General features: G+C 35.7%; 2 protein-coding genes across 7 annotated transcripts; both read left to right on the forward strand.

Annotated features, from left to right (window-relative positions):
- The first annotated feature begins 285 nt into the window (after positions 1 to 285).
- Positions 286 to 7,448, forward strand: LOC116128939 (probable sugar phosphate/phosphate translocator At3g10290). 4 transcript variants are annotated; one of them, XR_004127830.1, is made up of 4 exons: positions 286 to 781; positions 1,745 to 1,861; positions 2,450 to 3,755; positions 7,239 to 7,448. XR_004127830.1 is itself a non-coding variant. In XM_031414690.1 (4 exons), exons 1-4 carry the CDS (start codon positions 329 to 331, stop codon positions 3,574 to 3,576), a joined length of 696 nt encoding a protein of 231 aa, XP_031270550.1. In that variant the 5' UTR covers positions 286 to 328; the 3' UTR covers positions 3,577 to 3,606. The 4 variants fall into 4 exon arrangements, 2 of the variants coding, with proteins under 2 accessions (XP_031270550.1, XP_031270551.1); XM_031414690.1 differs by lacking the exon at positions 7,239 to 7,448 and having other exon boundaries at positions 2,450 to 2,553; positions 3,555 to 3,606; XR_004127831.1 differs by lacking the exon at positions 1,745 to 1,861.
- Positions 3,775 to 8,837, forward strand: LOC116128938 (UDP-URONIC ACID TRANSPORTER 1). 3 transcript variants are annotated; one of them, XR_004127829.1, is made up of 5 exons: positions 3,775 to 4,264; positions 5,228 to 5,344; positions 5,933 to 6,036; positions 7,755 to 7,933; positions 8,481 to 8,616. XR_004127829.1 is itself a non-coding variant. In XM_031414688.1 (5 exons), the coding sequence occupies exons 1-5, from the start codon at positions 3,812 to 3,814 to the stop codon at positions 8,625 to 8,627; spliced, it is 1,050 nt and encodes a 349-aa protein (XP_031270548.1). In that variant the 5' UTR covers positions 3,775 to 3,811; the 3' UTR covers positions 8,628 to 8,837. The 3 variants fall into 3 exon arrangements, 2 of the variants coding, with proteins under 2 accessions (XP_031270548.1, XP_031270549.1); XM_031414688.1 differs by having other exon boundaries at positions 7,705 to 7,933; positions 8,481 to 8,837; XM_031414689.1 differs by lacking the exon at positions 5,228 to 5,344 and having other exon boundaries at positions 7,705 to 7,933; positions 8,481 to 8,837.
- Positions 8,838 to 16,162: the final 7,325 nt, after the last annotated feature.

Genomic DNA, 16,162 nt, shown 5'->3' on the forward strand with positions numbered 1-16,162 from the left:
ATTTAAAAATTATTTGTAATATTTTCTTTGATAAATTATTAGATAAATAAAAATAATATTTTTAAATACGAACCCAACAAATGGTAGAGCGTGAACCTTAGTCAAATATTATAAAATTAACACAACCGTTTTTAAGGCAACTTCACTCTACACAAACAACCAAAATTCCACCGACACATAAAAAACAATTATATATTAGAAATTATAAAACAAAATAAAAATTAAAAAATAAAATAAAATAAACTATTTTCCATGGAAGATCCACTGATCAAGTAAGAGCTTCTTCTCCAACAAATCCCAGCTCAATTTGTTCCAAACCTTCGAAACAATGTCTTTTTCAGCGCCAAGAAAACAAACCCTTTTCATATTATCTCTTGTAATTCTCTGGTATACTTCCAACATTGGTGTTCTTTTACTCAACAAGTACTTACTCTCCAATTATGGCTTCAGGTTCCCAATCTTCCTTACAATGTGTCACATGTCAGCTTGTGCAATTCTTAGTTATTTCTCCATTGCGTTTCTCAAAATTGTTCCCTTACAACCTATCAAATCAAAGTCTCAGTTTTTCAAGATTGCAACTTTAAGTGCCGTGTTTTGTGGGTCTGTTGTGGGTGGCAATATTTCGCTCAGATATCTTCCTGTTTCGTTTAATCAAGCTGTGGGTGCTACGACACCCTTTTTCACTGCTTTGTTCGCTTATTTGATGACCCTTAAGAGGGAGGCTTGGGTTACCTATGCTGCCCTTGTGCCTGTTGTTGCTGGTGTTGTCATTGCTAGTGGGGTATGTATTTTTAGTTTCATTTTTTTTAATAGCCAAAATTTGGTTCGGTGATTGTTCTTGGAGTTTGATCTAGATTTGATTGTTTTATGTTTGGATTTTATCATTGTTTTGTGCAATGGCCGAGTGAATAGATCTGGGAATTCTGTTATAAGAATTAGTTTGTGATTATTGATGCTTCACATTGTGATAATTATATGCAATATACTCTGCTTAAACACTGTGAGTTATCTACGAACAAAAGTTTATTAATAGGGGAATTAGATATTTCAATATTGTATTTGGTTAAAAAAAAAAAAAAAAAATTGCAGATGTAGGTTAGCACTTGCAGTTCTTTGTGGCACACATATGTTTTTCTGTCACTTACTTCGAAGAAGATGAGTTGTTTATTATATTTTAGTATTATTCTTGTAGAAATGATCCTAGAGAGTTTAAACTATTCTTGTTAAACGAGCTGTGTAAAATTCTTATGATTGTGGCTGAGGGCAGTTCTGTTAGTATACAATGTGATTAAATAGTTATGTGAAAGATATAAGGTATGCAGACACACACACTAAGACATCAGAGTCATGTCTCTTGTTAGAAACATAACTCCTAGGACAAGGTAACAATTGTCATTATAACTTCTAGGTTGTTAATGGTAGTTTGTAGACAAGTGTTTGTCATGGGAAAAGACAAATAACTATGATCTATAAATATCACGTAGAATAGCCTTAAAGATTCATTCTAATTCTTACAAAACACTTGAGTACACTAGGTATGTTTAAAAGGTTCTTGCCTGTCACCACTAGTCTAAAGCGTATCAAGGGCAGAGAAGGGTTATCAATGCGCAGTTTACCTATTCAAGTATTTCAACAATTTATCTCGTTTTGACTTGAATTGTGTTAAACTTAATTTTTCATGGAGTACTATGAATGTTAGGAATGTTCTAGGGCCAAAAATAATCAAATTTGGTGATTGGAACAGGCAAGAACAGAAAATTCCAGAAACTGTAAATCGTTTTCTAGTTGGAAAAACCAATCAGCATGTGCAACACAAGTGCCAGGGAGGAAGAAAGCGTGTCACTGTTCATCCACACGAGTGGTATGAAGAAAATTGAATATAGGATCTTGACATGGTTGTTAGGCTGATGGTGACATGTAAGAATCAACGAAACTAATGTTCACAATATATCCAAGTATTTTGTGAGAATTAGAATAAATTTTTGAAGTTATTATAGATAGTTATTGTGTCAACTTTCAAGAATTGATGGGAAGTTATATGGCAGTTGTTGTCTTGTCTGAAGAGTTATTGTCTCTTATAGGAGACATGACTCTTTATGTCTTATTGTGTAAGCCTCTGCACACATCTTATATGTAACCATGCAATTATTTAATCACGTCATGTACTAATAAATTCTCTATCACTGCAGACAAGATGTAGAATAAAATTTCCAAATTTGCTTGAAATGTGTGATGAAGCTAAAAGATCATCAGTGTGATAGAAGTTATCATAATTGAAAACAAGTTAGGTTACTGAGTTTTAAGAGAATTAATTTTCTAGAGATATGTTACCGAGATATCATCTGGTGTTACTGTGTTTGGTAAATCTTATTGTGAAATTTCTTCCTCTTTGTTGTTTTATAACTCTTTAACCAGAATTATAAATGTTGAATTCTGCTGTTGGTGGCAGGGTGAGCCAGGTTTTCATTTATATGGATTTATAATGTGCATTAGTGCAACTGCAGCAAGGGCCTTCAAGTCTGTTCTTCAGGGTATCCTGCTTTCTTCTGAAGGGTAAATGCTTAATTGCTTTCGTTACTTTAGCTATACTTAGCGCATTCTGTATTGTAGCTAATACCATTAGAAAATCTATTTCTTTTAGAAAATAAATCATACTTTATCATTTAAAATTCAAAATTAATAGAGTCAACTGCTTTATGTCATAGTTCATGGAAAAAGATGCAACTTTTACATTTCTTTTAAATGGAAAAGAAATATAAATATATAGTGGAGGGTATCTTCTCAAAAGCTGGTTGAGAGAAAATTTATTTCTTGAAGAAAATTGTGGCATTCTTTGAAACATATTGTCAAAGGAATTAAGTCAATTGATGTTTGAGGATGCGTGTATAAATTTCCACTTTAAACTGTAGCAATAATATTTTTCTTCCTCCTCTTTTATGCCTTGCATCAAATTGAATTATCATTCTGCTTGCTGCAAGAATGATAATAAAATGAAAAATAAGAAAAAATTGTCTACAATTGAACACTAGCCAATTCTGAGAAGTGAACATGCATTGAGATGAACGCTTGTTCTCAAGTACCATATATGTGTCGTTTTAATTAAGTTCCTTTCATAACATTCTTAGTACTGAATGTCTATTTAGATGTTTTATGTTAAAAAACAATTCTTATTGAATCCTTCTAGTCGCTTAATGATATTATTAAACAGTCTTGGAGCTTCAAAAAGGTGTTCTTTCAAGTTGGTTATCCAAGTGTTTCTCTGTAATACTTTTGAGCAGCCTTTGTTCATGAGGTTATAAGGGAGTGTATTTGTTTGACCCTGTCCATGTGCACGATTTATCACCAAGGGGTTTCATAAGCACTTTTCAAATTCCACTGGGATGCACTCTCCTTTTCGCAGCTAAACTGTGCTTATTTGTTAATTTTCAAATTTCTTAATGGATTGTCCATGAAGGTGGCTGACTTATATATACCTCATGCAGACTTCCTCTCTAACTTTCTTCATAATATAAAGAGAAATGATTTCTGTAACTTTGTCCTTTCCCTTACTGTAGAAAGAGTTTGTTGGTATTTTAGCTCCTCTTAAGTGACATGCATTTGGCTTGGTACAGTTTTGCTGTTTGTTCACTAGTAAACAGTCCAAGCTTGACTGGTAAGTATTTGGTCTATAATCTTGCTAAAATTTAAGTCAGATCAGTTCTCAAAACTAATTTTAGTTTTTCTTTGTGCTCGCAGCATTGATTGATTATGCCAAGGTCTTATGCTTATCTCCAACAAATCCCAGCTCAATTTGTTCCAAACCTTCGAAACAATGTCTTTTTCAGCGCCAAGAAAACAAACCCTTTTCATATTATCTCTTGTAATTCTCTGGTATACTTCCAACATTGGTGTTCTTTTACTCAACAAGTACTTACTCTCCAATTATGGCTTCAGGTTCCCAATCTTCCTTACAATGTGTCACATGTCAGCTTGTGCAATTCTTAGTTATTTCTCCATTGCGTTTCTCAAAATTGTTCCCTTACAACCTATCAAATCAAAGTCTCAGTTTTTCAAGATTGCAACTTTAAGTGCCGTGTTTTGTGGGTCTGTTGTGGGTGGCAATATTTCGCTCAGATATCTTCCTGTTTCGTTTAATCAAGCTGTGGGTGCTACGACACCCTTTTTCACTGCTTTGTTCGCTTATTTGATGACCCTTAAGAGGGAGGCTTGGGTTACCTATGCTGCCCTTGTGCCTGTTGTTGCTGGTGTTGTCATTGCTAGTGGGGTATGTATTTTTAGTTTCATTTTTTTTAATAGCCAAAATTTGGTTCGGTGATTGTTCTTGGAGTTTGATCTAGATTTGATTGTTTTATGTTTGGATTTTATCATTGTTTTGTGCAATGGCCGAGTGAATAGATCTGGGAATTCTGTTATAAGAATTAGTTTGTGATTATTGATGCTTCACATTGTGATAATTATATGCAATATACTCTGCTTAAACACTGTGAGTTATCTACGAACAAAAGTTTATTAATAGGGGAATTAGATATTTCAATATTGTATTTGGTTAAAAAAAAAAAAAAAAAATTGCAGATGTAGGTTAGCACTTGCAGTTCTTTGTGGCACACATATGTTTTTCTGTCACTTACTTCGAAGAAGATGAGTTGTTTATTATATTTTAGTATTATTCTTGTAGAAATGATCCTAGAGAGTTTAAACTATTCTTGTTAAACGAGCTGTGTAAAATTCTTATGATTGTGGCTGAGGGCAGTTCTGTTAGTATACAATGTGATTAAATAGTTATGTGAAAGATATAAGGTATGCAGACACACACACTAAGACATCAGAGTCATGTCTCTTGTTAGAAACATAACTCCTAGGACAAGGTAACAATTGTCATTATAACTTCTAGGTTGTTAATGGTAGTTTGTAGACAAGTGTTTGTCATGGGAAAAGACAAATAACTATGATCTATAAATATCACGTAGAATAGCCTTAAAGATTCATTCTAATTCTTACAAAACACTTGAGTACACTAGGTATGTTTAAAAGGTTCTTGCCTGTCACCACTAGTCTAAAGCGTATCAAGGGCAGAGAAGGGTTATCAATGCGCAGTTTACCTATTCAAGTATTTCAACAATTTATCTCGTTTTGACTTGAATTGTGTTAAACTTAATTTTTCATGGAGTACTATGAATGTTAGGAATGTTCTAGGGCCAAAAATAATCAAATTTGGTGATTGGAACAGGCAAGAACAGAAAATTCCAGAAACTGTAAATCGTTTTCTAGTTGGAAAAACCAATCAGCATGTGCAACACAAGTGCCAGGGAGGAAGAAAGCGTGTCACTGTTCATCCACACGAGTGGTATGAAGAAAATTGAATATAGGATCTTGACATGGTTGTTAGGCTGATGGTGACATGTAAGAATCAACGAAACTAATGTTCACAATATATCCAAGTATTTTGTGAGAATTAGAATAAATTTTTGAAGTTATTATAGATAGTTATTGTGTCAACTTTCAAGAATTGATGGGAAGTTATATGGCAGTTGTTGTCTTGTCTGAAGAGTTATTGTCTCTTATAGGAGACATGACTCTTTATGTCTTATTGTGTAAGCCTCTGCACACATCTTATATGTAACCATGCAATTATTTAATCACGTCATGTACTAATAAATTCTCTATCACTGCAGACAAGATGTAGAATAAAATTTCCAAATTTGCTTGAAATGTGTGATGAAGCTAAAAGATCATCAGTGTGATAGAAGTTATCATAATTGAAAACAAGTTAGGTTACTGAGTTTTAAGAGAATTAATTTTCTAGAGATATGTTACCGAGATATCATCTGGTGTTACTGTGTTTGGTAAATCTTATTGTGAAATTTCTTCCTCTTTGTTGTTTTATAACTCTTTAACCAGAATTATAAATGTTGAATTCTGCTGTTGGTGGCAGGGTGAGCCAGGTTTTCATTTATATGGATTTATAATGTGCATTAGTGCAACTGCAGCAAGGGCCTTCAAGTCTGTTCTTCAGGGTATCCTGCTTTCTTCTGAAGGGTAAATGCTTAATTGCTTTCGTTACTTTAGCTATACTTAGCGCATTCTGTATTGTAGCTAATACCATTAGAAAATCTATTTCTTTTAGAAAATAAATCATACTTTATCATTTAAAATTCAAAATTAATAGAGTCAACTGCTTTATGTCATAGTTCATGGAAAAAGATGCAACTTTTACATTTCTTTTAAATGGAAAAGAAATATAAATATATAGTGGAGGGTATCTTCTCAAAAGCTGGTTGAGAGAAAATTTATTTCTTGAAGAAAATTGTGGCATTCTTTGAAACATATTGTCAAAGGAATTAAGTCAATTGATGTTTGAGGATGCGTGTATAAATTTCCACTTTAAACTGTAGCAATAATATTTTTCTTCCTCCTCTTTTATGCCTTGCATCAAATTGAATTATCATTCTGCTTGCTGCAAGAATGATAATAAAATGAAAAATAAGAAAAAATTGTCTACAATTGAACACTAGCCAATTCTGAGAAGTGAACATGCATTGAGATGAACGCTTGTTCTCAAGTACCATATATGTGTCGTTTTAATTAAGTTCCTTTCATAACATTCTTAGTACTGAATGTCTATTTAGATGTTTTATGTTAAAAAACAATTCTTATTGAATCCTTCTAGTCGCTTAATGATATTATTAAACAGTCTTGGAGCTTCAAAAAGGTGTTCTTTCAAGTTGGTTATCCAAGTGTTTCTCTGTAATACTTTTGAGCAGCCTTTGTTCATGAGGTTATAAGGGAGTGTATTTGTTTGACCCTGTCCATGTGCACGATTTATCACCAAGGGGTTTCATAAGCACTTTTCAAATTCCACTGGGATGCACTCTCCTTTTCGCAGCTAAACTGTGCTTATTTGTTAGTTTTCAAATTTCTTAATGGATTGTCCATGAAGGTGGCTGACTTATATATACCTCATGCAGACTTCCTCTCTAACTTTCTTCATAATATAAAGAGAAATGATTTCTGTAACTTTGTCCTTTCCCTTACTGTAGAAAGAGTTTGTTGGTATTTTAGCTCCTTTTAAGTGACATGCATTTGGCTTGGAACAGTTTTGCTGCTTGTTCACTAGTAAACAGTCCAAGCTTGACTGGTAAGTATTTGGTCTATAATCTTGCTAAAATTTAAGTCAGATCAGTTCTCAAAACTAATTTTAGTTTTTCTTTGTGCTCGCAGCATTGATTGATTATGCCAAGGTCTTATGCTTATTGCTTCTCTAATTTTGAGGCATTAACATATTTTTATTTATTCTTTCTTTTCCATCTTTTAACTATTCTTCTCTGTCAAATAAAAATAACAAATCATAGAAAAAGAAATAGGTAAATAGAAGATCCAAGAGGCCTGTAATGATCAACATAAAGACAAGTACCAACTTTATTTTTTGGCATTCTAATTATAATCATAAAAAGAGCTTTCTGATTTTTGTTCTTTTGTATCTTTAGATAAGATCGAATAAGAAGATTAGGAAGTTTCCAATTTTCACTTCCCCGCTAAAATTTAAAAATCCTGTAATTATATATTTTTAAATATTTATGGTTGAGATGGCATTGTTCAATTCAAAATCTTTTTTCTGTTCTTTTTGTCTGTCTTCTCAATTTTAAAAAGTCACACTTATATCCATTAACCAAGTTGTACTTGTATTATCTTGTTTTCTTCTTGCAGAGAAAAGTTGAACTCAATGAATTTGATGCTGTACATGTCCCCAATTGCAGTGATAGTTTTATTGCCTGCAGCACTTGTAATGGAGCCCAATGTGTTAGAAGTCACCTTGTCCCTTGCAAAACAACATAATTTTTTGTGGCTGCTTCTTCTCATTAATTCAACAATGGCCTACTCAGCAAACTTGTTAAACTTTTTGGTGACGAAACATACAAGTGCGCTAACGCTTCAGGTCTAATACCATGTGCCTTAATTGTTCTTACTTCAATCTTTGTTGTCACTAATACTAAGTATACAGAATTTATTAGGAAAAAAAAAAAAAAAATATATATATATATATATATGCATGAAATTGTTTCCATAATTTGACCAATAGTAATCCCTCCATTGTTAGTCAATCATGCAGTGGAAATATATATAGTATTATTTGGCAACCAGTGTTTTGTCACTCTACATCTCATACTTAGCTTCATTCAGGTATAGGCCTGATCTCAATCAGTTGTGTACATGCCTATCTTAGTGTTTGCTGCTCACCACATCGCCTACATTACACGACATCATGTGCTTTTTGGGCAGCTCAACTAACCATGTCCTGTGGAAGCAAACATTTGGAAAGCAACTATGTTTTATAGCACACTTCTACAATATGTATAATAAAAAATTTGCGGGAACTCTTCCTCTTGAGGATTTATTTTTTTCTTCGACAGGATTTTTTTTTTTTTTTTTTTTTTTTTTTTGGTTCTTAAATTCTCATTTCTTTAGTTTTGTATTGTGATCAGGTATTAGGCAACGCAAAGGGTGCAGTGGCAGTTGTAATCTCAATACTCCTATTCAGAAATCCTGTGACATTCATTGGAATTGCTGGCTACACAATGACGGTTATGGGGGTGGTTGCGTATGGAGAAGCAAAGCGGCGATTTCGGTGAACCATTCACTGGTTGCAGAAATTTGGTTTAGGTTAGGTGAGTGTTGTTTTGATGAAGAAGGTAGCGAGGTTGGAGAGACGGGAGTATTGGTTTATTTAGAGATAGAGGGAAGAGTGTGTGCATGTACCTTTTTTATTATGTACACGAACATATATGCCTTTGTATCGCCTTCTATCTTCATTTATTCATAAGAGCAAAGAATAACAATTACAAGCTTGCACTAAGAAAGATTTAACATGCAGTTCGTAGTTTCCTCCAACTGCAGACTGGGAAATGTGAAGTGGAAACGGAACTAGAAGAACAGAAACGGGTAGTCTTGTTATGCTTGCTGAAACATAATTTGGTGCAAATTCTTCTTATGACGCAGCTAATTTTTTTTATGGATGGAATTAAATCTCTAACTATTCGTACCTCTTGTGTCCTAAGTGACGTGTCATTAATATATGATTGTTAAATTATATGTAAGAAATGGGGGAAATTTAACTCTCCGGATCTCCCAAGTTTGCATTTAAAAAAAATGACCTTGAAAATATTTTTGAATTTAGAAAAGTTGACATGACACACTTAGGATTCATTAAACATGTAAAATGGGTTAAACTGAAAAGATTTAAACATATGTGGGTAAAACATGATTAACAGAAGTTTGTTTAAATTTTGAAATTTGAAAACAAGCCCCCACCCTTCAAAATCACTTACTCGAGTCATATACCCAAAAAACGATTGAATAACACATTTCGTTTCTCTACGATTTCCGACGACAATATCTTAATTTCGGCAAATATTCGATCCTAAAGCTTCCTTACACAAAACCATGGTTGACATTCACAAAGAAGAGGAAAACCTAACCCCACTCTGAATCCTAGACTCTGGTGGCGTCAGCAGTTTTTAGGTCGTTGAAGAAGACGCTCCGGTAGATCATCCGATGAGTCAAGGTGGTCCAGAGGCAGAGGACACAATGGCGGCACAAGAAAAGAGAGAAGAATCGGGAAATGGTTCTGAAGAGGAGGACTCTAGCAAGAATTCAGGTGAAGAGGAGGACGGTGGTGAAGAAAGGGTACGTTTTTTACTTTTTGTTTTGAATTTGATGAGCAATTTGTGCAAATTTGGGGATATGTAGTTGGTTTTATTGTTATGATGGTTGTGGCATTTTATCGAGCAATTGGCGAGCATGGGGGGAGTGCCTTTGTTTGGGTTCCAGAGGATGGGGGAAGGCAAGGGAGGCCGAAGGGAGGTTGTTTGTGGGAGGTTGGAGGATTGGGGATGGCAGGAAGTGGCAGAATAGGGGGGCTGGAGGGTTGCCCTCCATATTGCAGGGCTGGCCACGCACAGCTGCGCGGAACTTGCCATAACAGGCTCTCTAGGGCTTGCATTGGCTTCCTCGGTCCTGTCGAGGACAAAAACACCCACTCCTCGATGCCCTCGAAAGCCATATCCCCCAAATTGTTAGCCTATTAATTGTTTTGGTCTCTTTTTTTTTGCTGATATTTAGTTTATATTGTTTATGCAGATTTTGCAAAGCGTAAATTATAAAGACTATGGGTTGGAGATTGTAAGCGATAAGGTATCGTACTTCCCCGTAAAGGTGACAGTTAGGTCGAGTTGGCAAGTTTTTACGAGAATAATGGAGATTTTAAAGGAACAGAAGAAGGGTATGGACCGATTTAAAGAGAGTTGCTTCGGTTATTTTGTGAACATCAGAGAAAATTGGAAAAAGGCTTTCTAGGGGTAGGGAGTGCATTTTATGTTGCTGCACTCAGTAAAAACCCAAAAAAAAAAAAAATGAAATATGGTTCTAGTGGATGGGAAGCCACTACGATTTGGGATGATGGAATATGCCCTGGTGATAGGCTTAAAATGCGGGGCATTTCCAGATACGAAAGAGTAAGAGAGAATAAAAAAGAGTAGGGCAGTTGATAACTTGGCTAAAAAGGTTTTGGGGGGGCAGACATCTATTACGGGATGCGATTTAGAGGAGAGGCTAGGAGAAGTTGGGTTTACCTCTTCAGAGAGCTTCAAGATATGTCTGGTATGGTTCGTTCATTCGATCCTAATGGCTTCAGACTCAACAAAAGCTGTTAATATGAATTGGGTGAAGTTTGCAAGCAACATGGACTTATTTAATGCTTATCCGTGGGGACGGGTATCATTTCAGCTAACCATGGACTCCCTACAAGGAAAAGACATGGCGTTAAGGTATTGCCAATCTGTTAAGAAGAATAAACCAAGCACGTACAATTTATTTGGCTTTCCATGGGCCATGCAAGTAAAATATTAATAGCTTTTTGTTATAATTTTTGTATTATATGTGTTTTAATTATGATATATGTTTTTTTTTTATAATGTAGGCTTGGATGTATGAGGTTGTCCCTGTCCTGGCTAAGGCGGGGGGGAGGATGAAGACTTTCAATGAGCTACCGCAATTTCCTAGGATGTTCTGGTGGCACATCGAGAAGTGTATCCATTAGGATTATGACAAAATAAACATGGAAATTCAAGCAATTCGGGTAAGATTAAAGGATTAATCTTTTGTATATGCAATTGCTTTTAAATGTGGCTTAAATTTGATTGATTTTTTTTCTTATTGCAGGGAGTCATCTGTCCCTTCCTCACTGTTACTAGGTGTGAAGCGGGAGAGGAGTATGTTACATTGTTCAAAGCAAGGGAGGATGAACCAGATGAAGGGATAGACTGTCTAATACGGGACCTAGAAGGGGTCACGCATGTGAGTGAAGTTGCAGGGCCACTGCTTGAGAATGTTGATGACTCCGAGGATGATGAAGCTCCAATCAACGGGAGGGAGGAGGAGGATGAAGAGGTTCGTACGCCTCCACCCAATTGGCAAACCGGAATAACAAGTACCACTTTGCCGAGGCATGGGGGTCAGGAAAATGAGGTGGTTGACCTCATAAACGGTTTGTTTGAGAGTTTTACAATAGCCGTTTATGAGAGGTTTGACAAAATGAAAGAGCGGATGAAAAGGGTGGAGGAGAAAGTTGATAAGGTGGCAAAGAAAGCTGGTAGGGTGGAGGAGGAAGTTGGTGGAGTATTGAAAGTGGTTGAAGGGCAACCTGAGCTGAAAAGAGAGAGCCGAAACAGTAAGTTTGTCAAATCTCCTTACACCATAGTAGCGTATGGAAAGAAGAGGAAAATGAAGAAAAAAATTGAGGAAGTCCACGAAAGTGGAGAAGCAAAAATGGAGGAGGTTAAAGAGGTTAGTGGAGGAAGTAAGGAAGTGAAAATGGAGGAGCATGAGGCGGGACGCGAAGGAACTGGGGATGTGCAAATGGAGGAAGTGGAAGTGGGCAAGCAAAAATTGAGGAGTTAAAGGTCGATTTGTATAGGCCAATAGATGAGGAAAAGAAAAAACTGTTATATGCCTATTACAATGAATCTGGAAGTGATGCCCATGTGAAGTGCAAGACCGAGGATTATCCCCAGGAGTGGTTTGAAAAGATGTTGACGATGGGTAGGTGGCTTGACGATTCAGTGAGTTATTTTCCCTTATTTTTTTCTTATTTCTGCTTATGTTTTCCATGAGGTAGTGTATACTTATCATGTTATTTTTATTTGATGCAGCACATCGATGAGGTATTGGCACTCATGAGGCCACGATAGAACAGTAATTGTGATATATTGTATCCCGATTGTGCCATCACCGATGTGGCCTTTGGCCAAACGCTAGAAACGAAATATGACACTTTAATGAAAAAAGCCATTGGTAGAGATGCAGCAAAAGGAGGCAAGCGAAAAAGATTGGCCACAGATGACTTCGACGATGTCCCTGATGATTTTCAATTTGATGACAGGATGATGCAGTATGTACGAGGGGAAAGGCTCAAACATGGCCACAGTTAGGCAAAGGTTAAAAGAGTATACTGTATCATCAACATCAAGGATATGCACTACATAACTGTCGTTGCACTTCTAGAGGAGGGCTTGCTGCAGATCCTTGACTACAACCCAAGTATTTGTCGAGAGAGGCAGTTGGAGACGGATTTGGAGCCACTATGGGTATTGTTCCCATGGCTGTTGCACGACAGCGAGATGTTTTAGCACTTCGATGATGAAGTATTGACGGGAAAGTGGCCACTCAAGCGCCTTCCCGTCCCGATAAATGACTCAAGGTAAATTTTGTATAAAACTTACATGATACAATTATTCTATAAGCTGATTCTAATGCTAATATCTTCCTCCTATTGTACTGCTGATTGCAGGGCATATGCATTAAAATTTATTGAGTTCAACATAACCAACACCCCGATGGATGGCTTGAATGACGAAATAATGAGCAACTGTCGAGAGCGCTGGGTTATTAAGTGCTTCCATGGGTATATGGATCCCTTTTGATTGACCAAAACCTAATATAAGTTATTGTTGATGTTGTCATCAAAAGGTATGAAAGTTGGACTTAGAATTTTGTAGTTTATGTGATGTTGTCTTATTGGGTTGTCTTGAATAATTGGATTGTCTTGAATTGGATCAGCTGGTGTTGTTAGACATCAGGCTGTTGATACTTGGGTTGTGGTGCTGCTGTTGATGCTGATGCTGAGGGTGTGCTAGATAATTTTGGAGGATGGGGAAATGGCTAAAGAGAATGATGAAGAGGGGGGATCGAGGCTGCCAGTCTTACTTTTGTTTTGGGTGTATATAAGAGATTTATTTGTTGTATATAATGCTGTAATTGACACATTTCAGATTAATACAAAATCAATTTAGTATTTATCTCACTCTTTTGAGTTTGAGTTTATTTAGTATTCTTGTTACATGGCATTGATGTGTTGATGTAATTAGGTTGTCAAATTCAGGAGAAAATATGGAATCAATATGTGTTGGTGATTTTAGTTTGTCAAAATTAAAGAGAAGAGCTGAAAAAAATATGTATTGCCTATGATCACTTAAGCAAGGGTTTTCTACAAAGGATCGCTTAAGTAAGACAATAAATCGCTTAAGCGATCGTGCATTTAGACAGATGTTTATACTATCATGGACTTGATCGCTTAAGCGACCAAGGGTAAAAGTAAAGAATCGCTTAAGCGAGACAATAAATCGCTTAAACAATCGTGCATCTGGGAAAATCTTGATTCTGCCTCGAAATTAATCGCTTAAGCGACTAAAGGTAAAAGCGAAGAATCACTTAAGCGAGACCATAAATCGCTTAAGTGATGGTGCATCTGGGCAGATCTTGATTCTGCCTCGGACTTGATCACTTAAGCGATTTGGTATCACTTAAGCAACCAAGGGTAAAAGCGAATAATTGGTTAAGCGATACCATAAATCGCTTAAGCGATCGTGCATCTAGGCAGATCTTGATTTTACCTCGGACTAGATTGCTTAAGCGGCCAAGGGTAAAAATAAAAAATTGCTTAAGCAAGACCCTAAATTGCTTAAGCGATCGTGCATCTGGGCAGATCTTGCTTCTGCCCTAAACTTGATCGCTTAAGCGACAAAGGGTAAAAGCGAAGAATCGCTTAAGCGATCGTACATCTAGGCAGAACTTAATTCTGCCTCAGAATTGATTGCTTAAGTGATCCAAAATCGCTTAAAAGACCAAGGGTAAAAACGAACAATCGCTTAAGAGAGAAATTAAATCGCTTAAGCGATCGTGCATCTAGGCAGAAATTGATTATGTCTTGTACATGATCGCTTACGCGACCAAGGATAAAAGTAAAGCATCGCTTAAGTGATCTTGATTCTTGCTTATACGTGATCGCTTAAGCGACGGTACCAAATCGCTTAAGCGACTAAGGCTAAATACACAGGATCGCTTAAGCGAGAAATGAAATCTCTTAAGCAATCCAGTGTATTAAGATTATTTTTATTACCTTTCACAAGATCGCTAAAACAATTAACACTATCACTTACGCGATGAAAGCTTATCAACACTAGATCGCTTAAGCGATTCCTTTTATTATTATTTTTTGGAATAGGTTGTCCCATATTAAGTGGCGTTAATGTGAACTTCGGACGTTCACAACTCACATGATTATTAATGTTAATGTTAAACGACATCGGTTAGTAACACTTATTAAGGCCAATTAAGAAGGATTATTTGCAACCTAATTCCATCAACACATATTAAGGTTACAACCGTATGATATATGGATGAATGTCATAGCGCACTAGCGTGACACGTTAGTAGAAACATACTTGATTTCATAAATATGGATGATGTATTTGAGAATGACTAGATTGAAATAAGCTTCAATTTTGACTGTACGATTAGTTCAGTGGACTATGATCTATCTTGTGTTAATTGATTTGATTATTTATATCACTTAATCGATTTTTTTTCAAAATTATATTTTAATTAAATTAGTTCTTTTACGTTTGGAAAAAACATGGTACATAAACATGGAAAAGAAATATTAAAGTATATAATGTTTTGAAAGTACCAAAGTAAAATACCCTTAATCACTTAAGCGATATATGGTGTCGCTTAAGCGATCCCGTCTATTTACCCTTAATCGCTTAAGCAATATATGGTTTCGCTTAAGAGATCCTATCTATTTAGCCTTGGTTGCTTAAGTGATAATAAATCGCTTATGCGATCTTGTCAAAGGCAGAATAAAGGTAATTCGACTATAGTGGATCGCTTAAGTGATCCTAGGTCTTTCTTAAGCGATCCAGTATATTCAGACTTAGTCGCTCAAGCGATCACGTACAAGCGAAGATTAGTATCACTTAAGTGATGTTTCACTTTTACCTTTGGTTGCTTAAGTAATCAAATGATCACTTAAGCGATCATGTACAAGGCAGAATCTGTTAGGAAACGACCCGGTTGTGCAGTGGAAAACAAAAATTTATACAACCATAGATCGTTCCTTAAAGCCCAAAATCAAGGCACAAATTTTACAGTTTATGTATTTCATCAAGAATCTTCATAAAAATTAAATCTAAAGTTTAGATTCATACCCACGTTGAAGGCTCCACCAATATTGTCTTTGAACGTGTTTGCTACCGATCCAAGTGTAGGATCGAACCAAGAAGTCCACACGAAGACAATCACACAGAACCAAGGAGGGATTTGTTAGATCCTCCTTGGCCTTAAGAAATCAAGAAGTATTTGATTTTGGCAACAACCAAAACTGGCGTGGGAGAGTATTTGGGGTGCTGTGTTTTTCTCTTTTTAATCAAAATGAAATAATGAAAACTCTTAGCAATTTTTCAACTAAAACTTTTCTTTTATAGTGTTATTTTAGTTGACCTATTCCCATATGGAATAGGCTTGGGCTACAACCCAAACACCCCATGTTGCCAAACACTCCCAATTAGATATTTATTTAATTCATCATTATCTTCAATTAAAATCAATTAATATTTAATTAACATTTAACAATAATGATGATTTAATTAAATATGTGCGAACACACATTTAACCGTAATTTCACTTATTTAATTTTCTAACAAATTAAATAAAGGCTACGACTCCAGCAAATTTAATTGCACTGTGAAATTACCAAAATACCCTTTTGCCTAAAAAGACGAAAACGCCCGTCTATCTTTCCTGAGTCTTAAATTATCTTCTATGTGTGTGA

Source organism: Pistacia vera, unplaced genomic scaffold (assembly GCF_008641045.1).
Source record: "Pistacia vera cultivar Batoury unplaced genomic scaffold, PisVer_v2 Contig205, whole genome shotgun sequence".
NCBI lineage: Eukaryota > Viridiplantae > Streptophyta > Magnoliopsida > Sapindales > Anacardiaceae > Pistacia > Pistacia vera.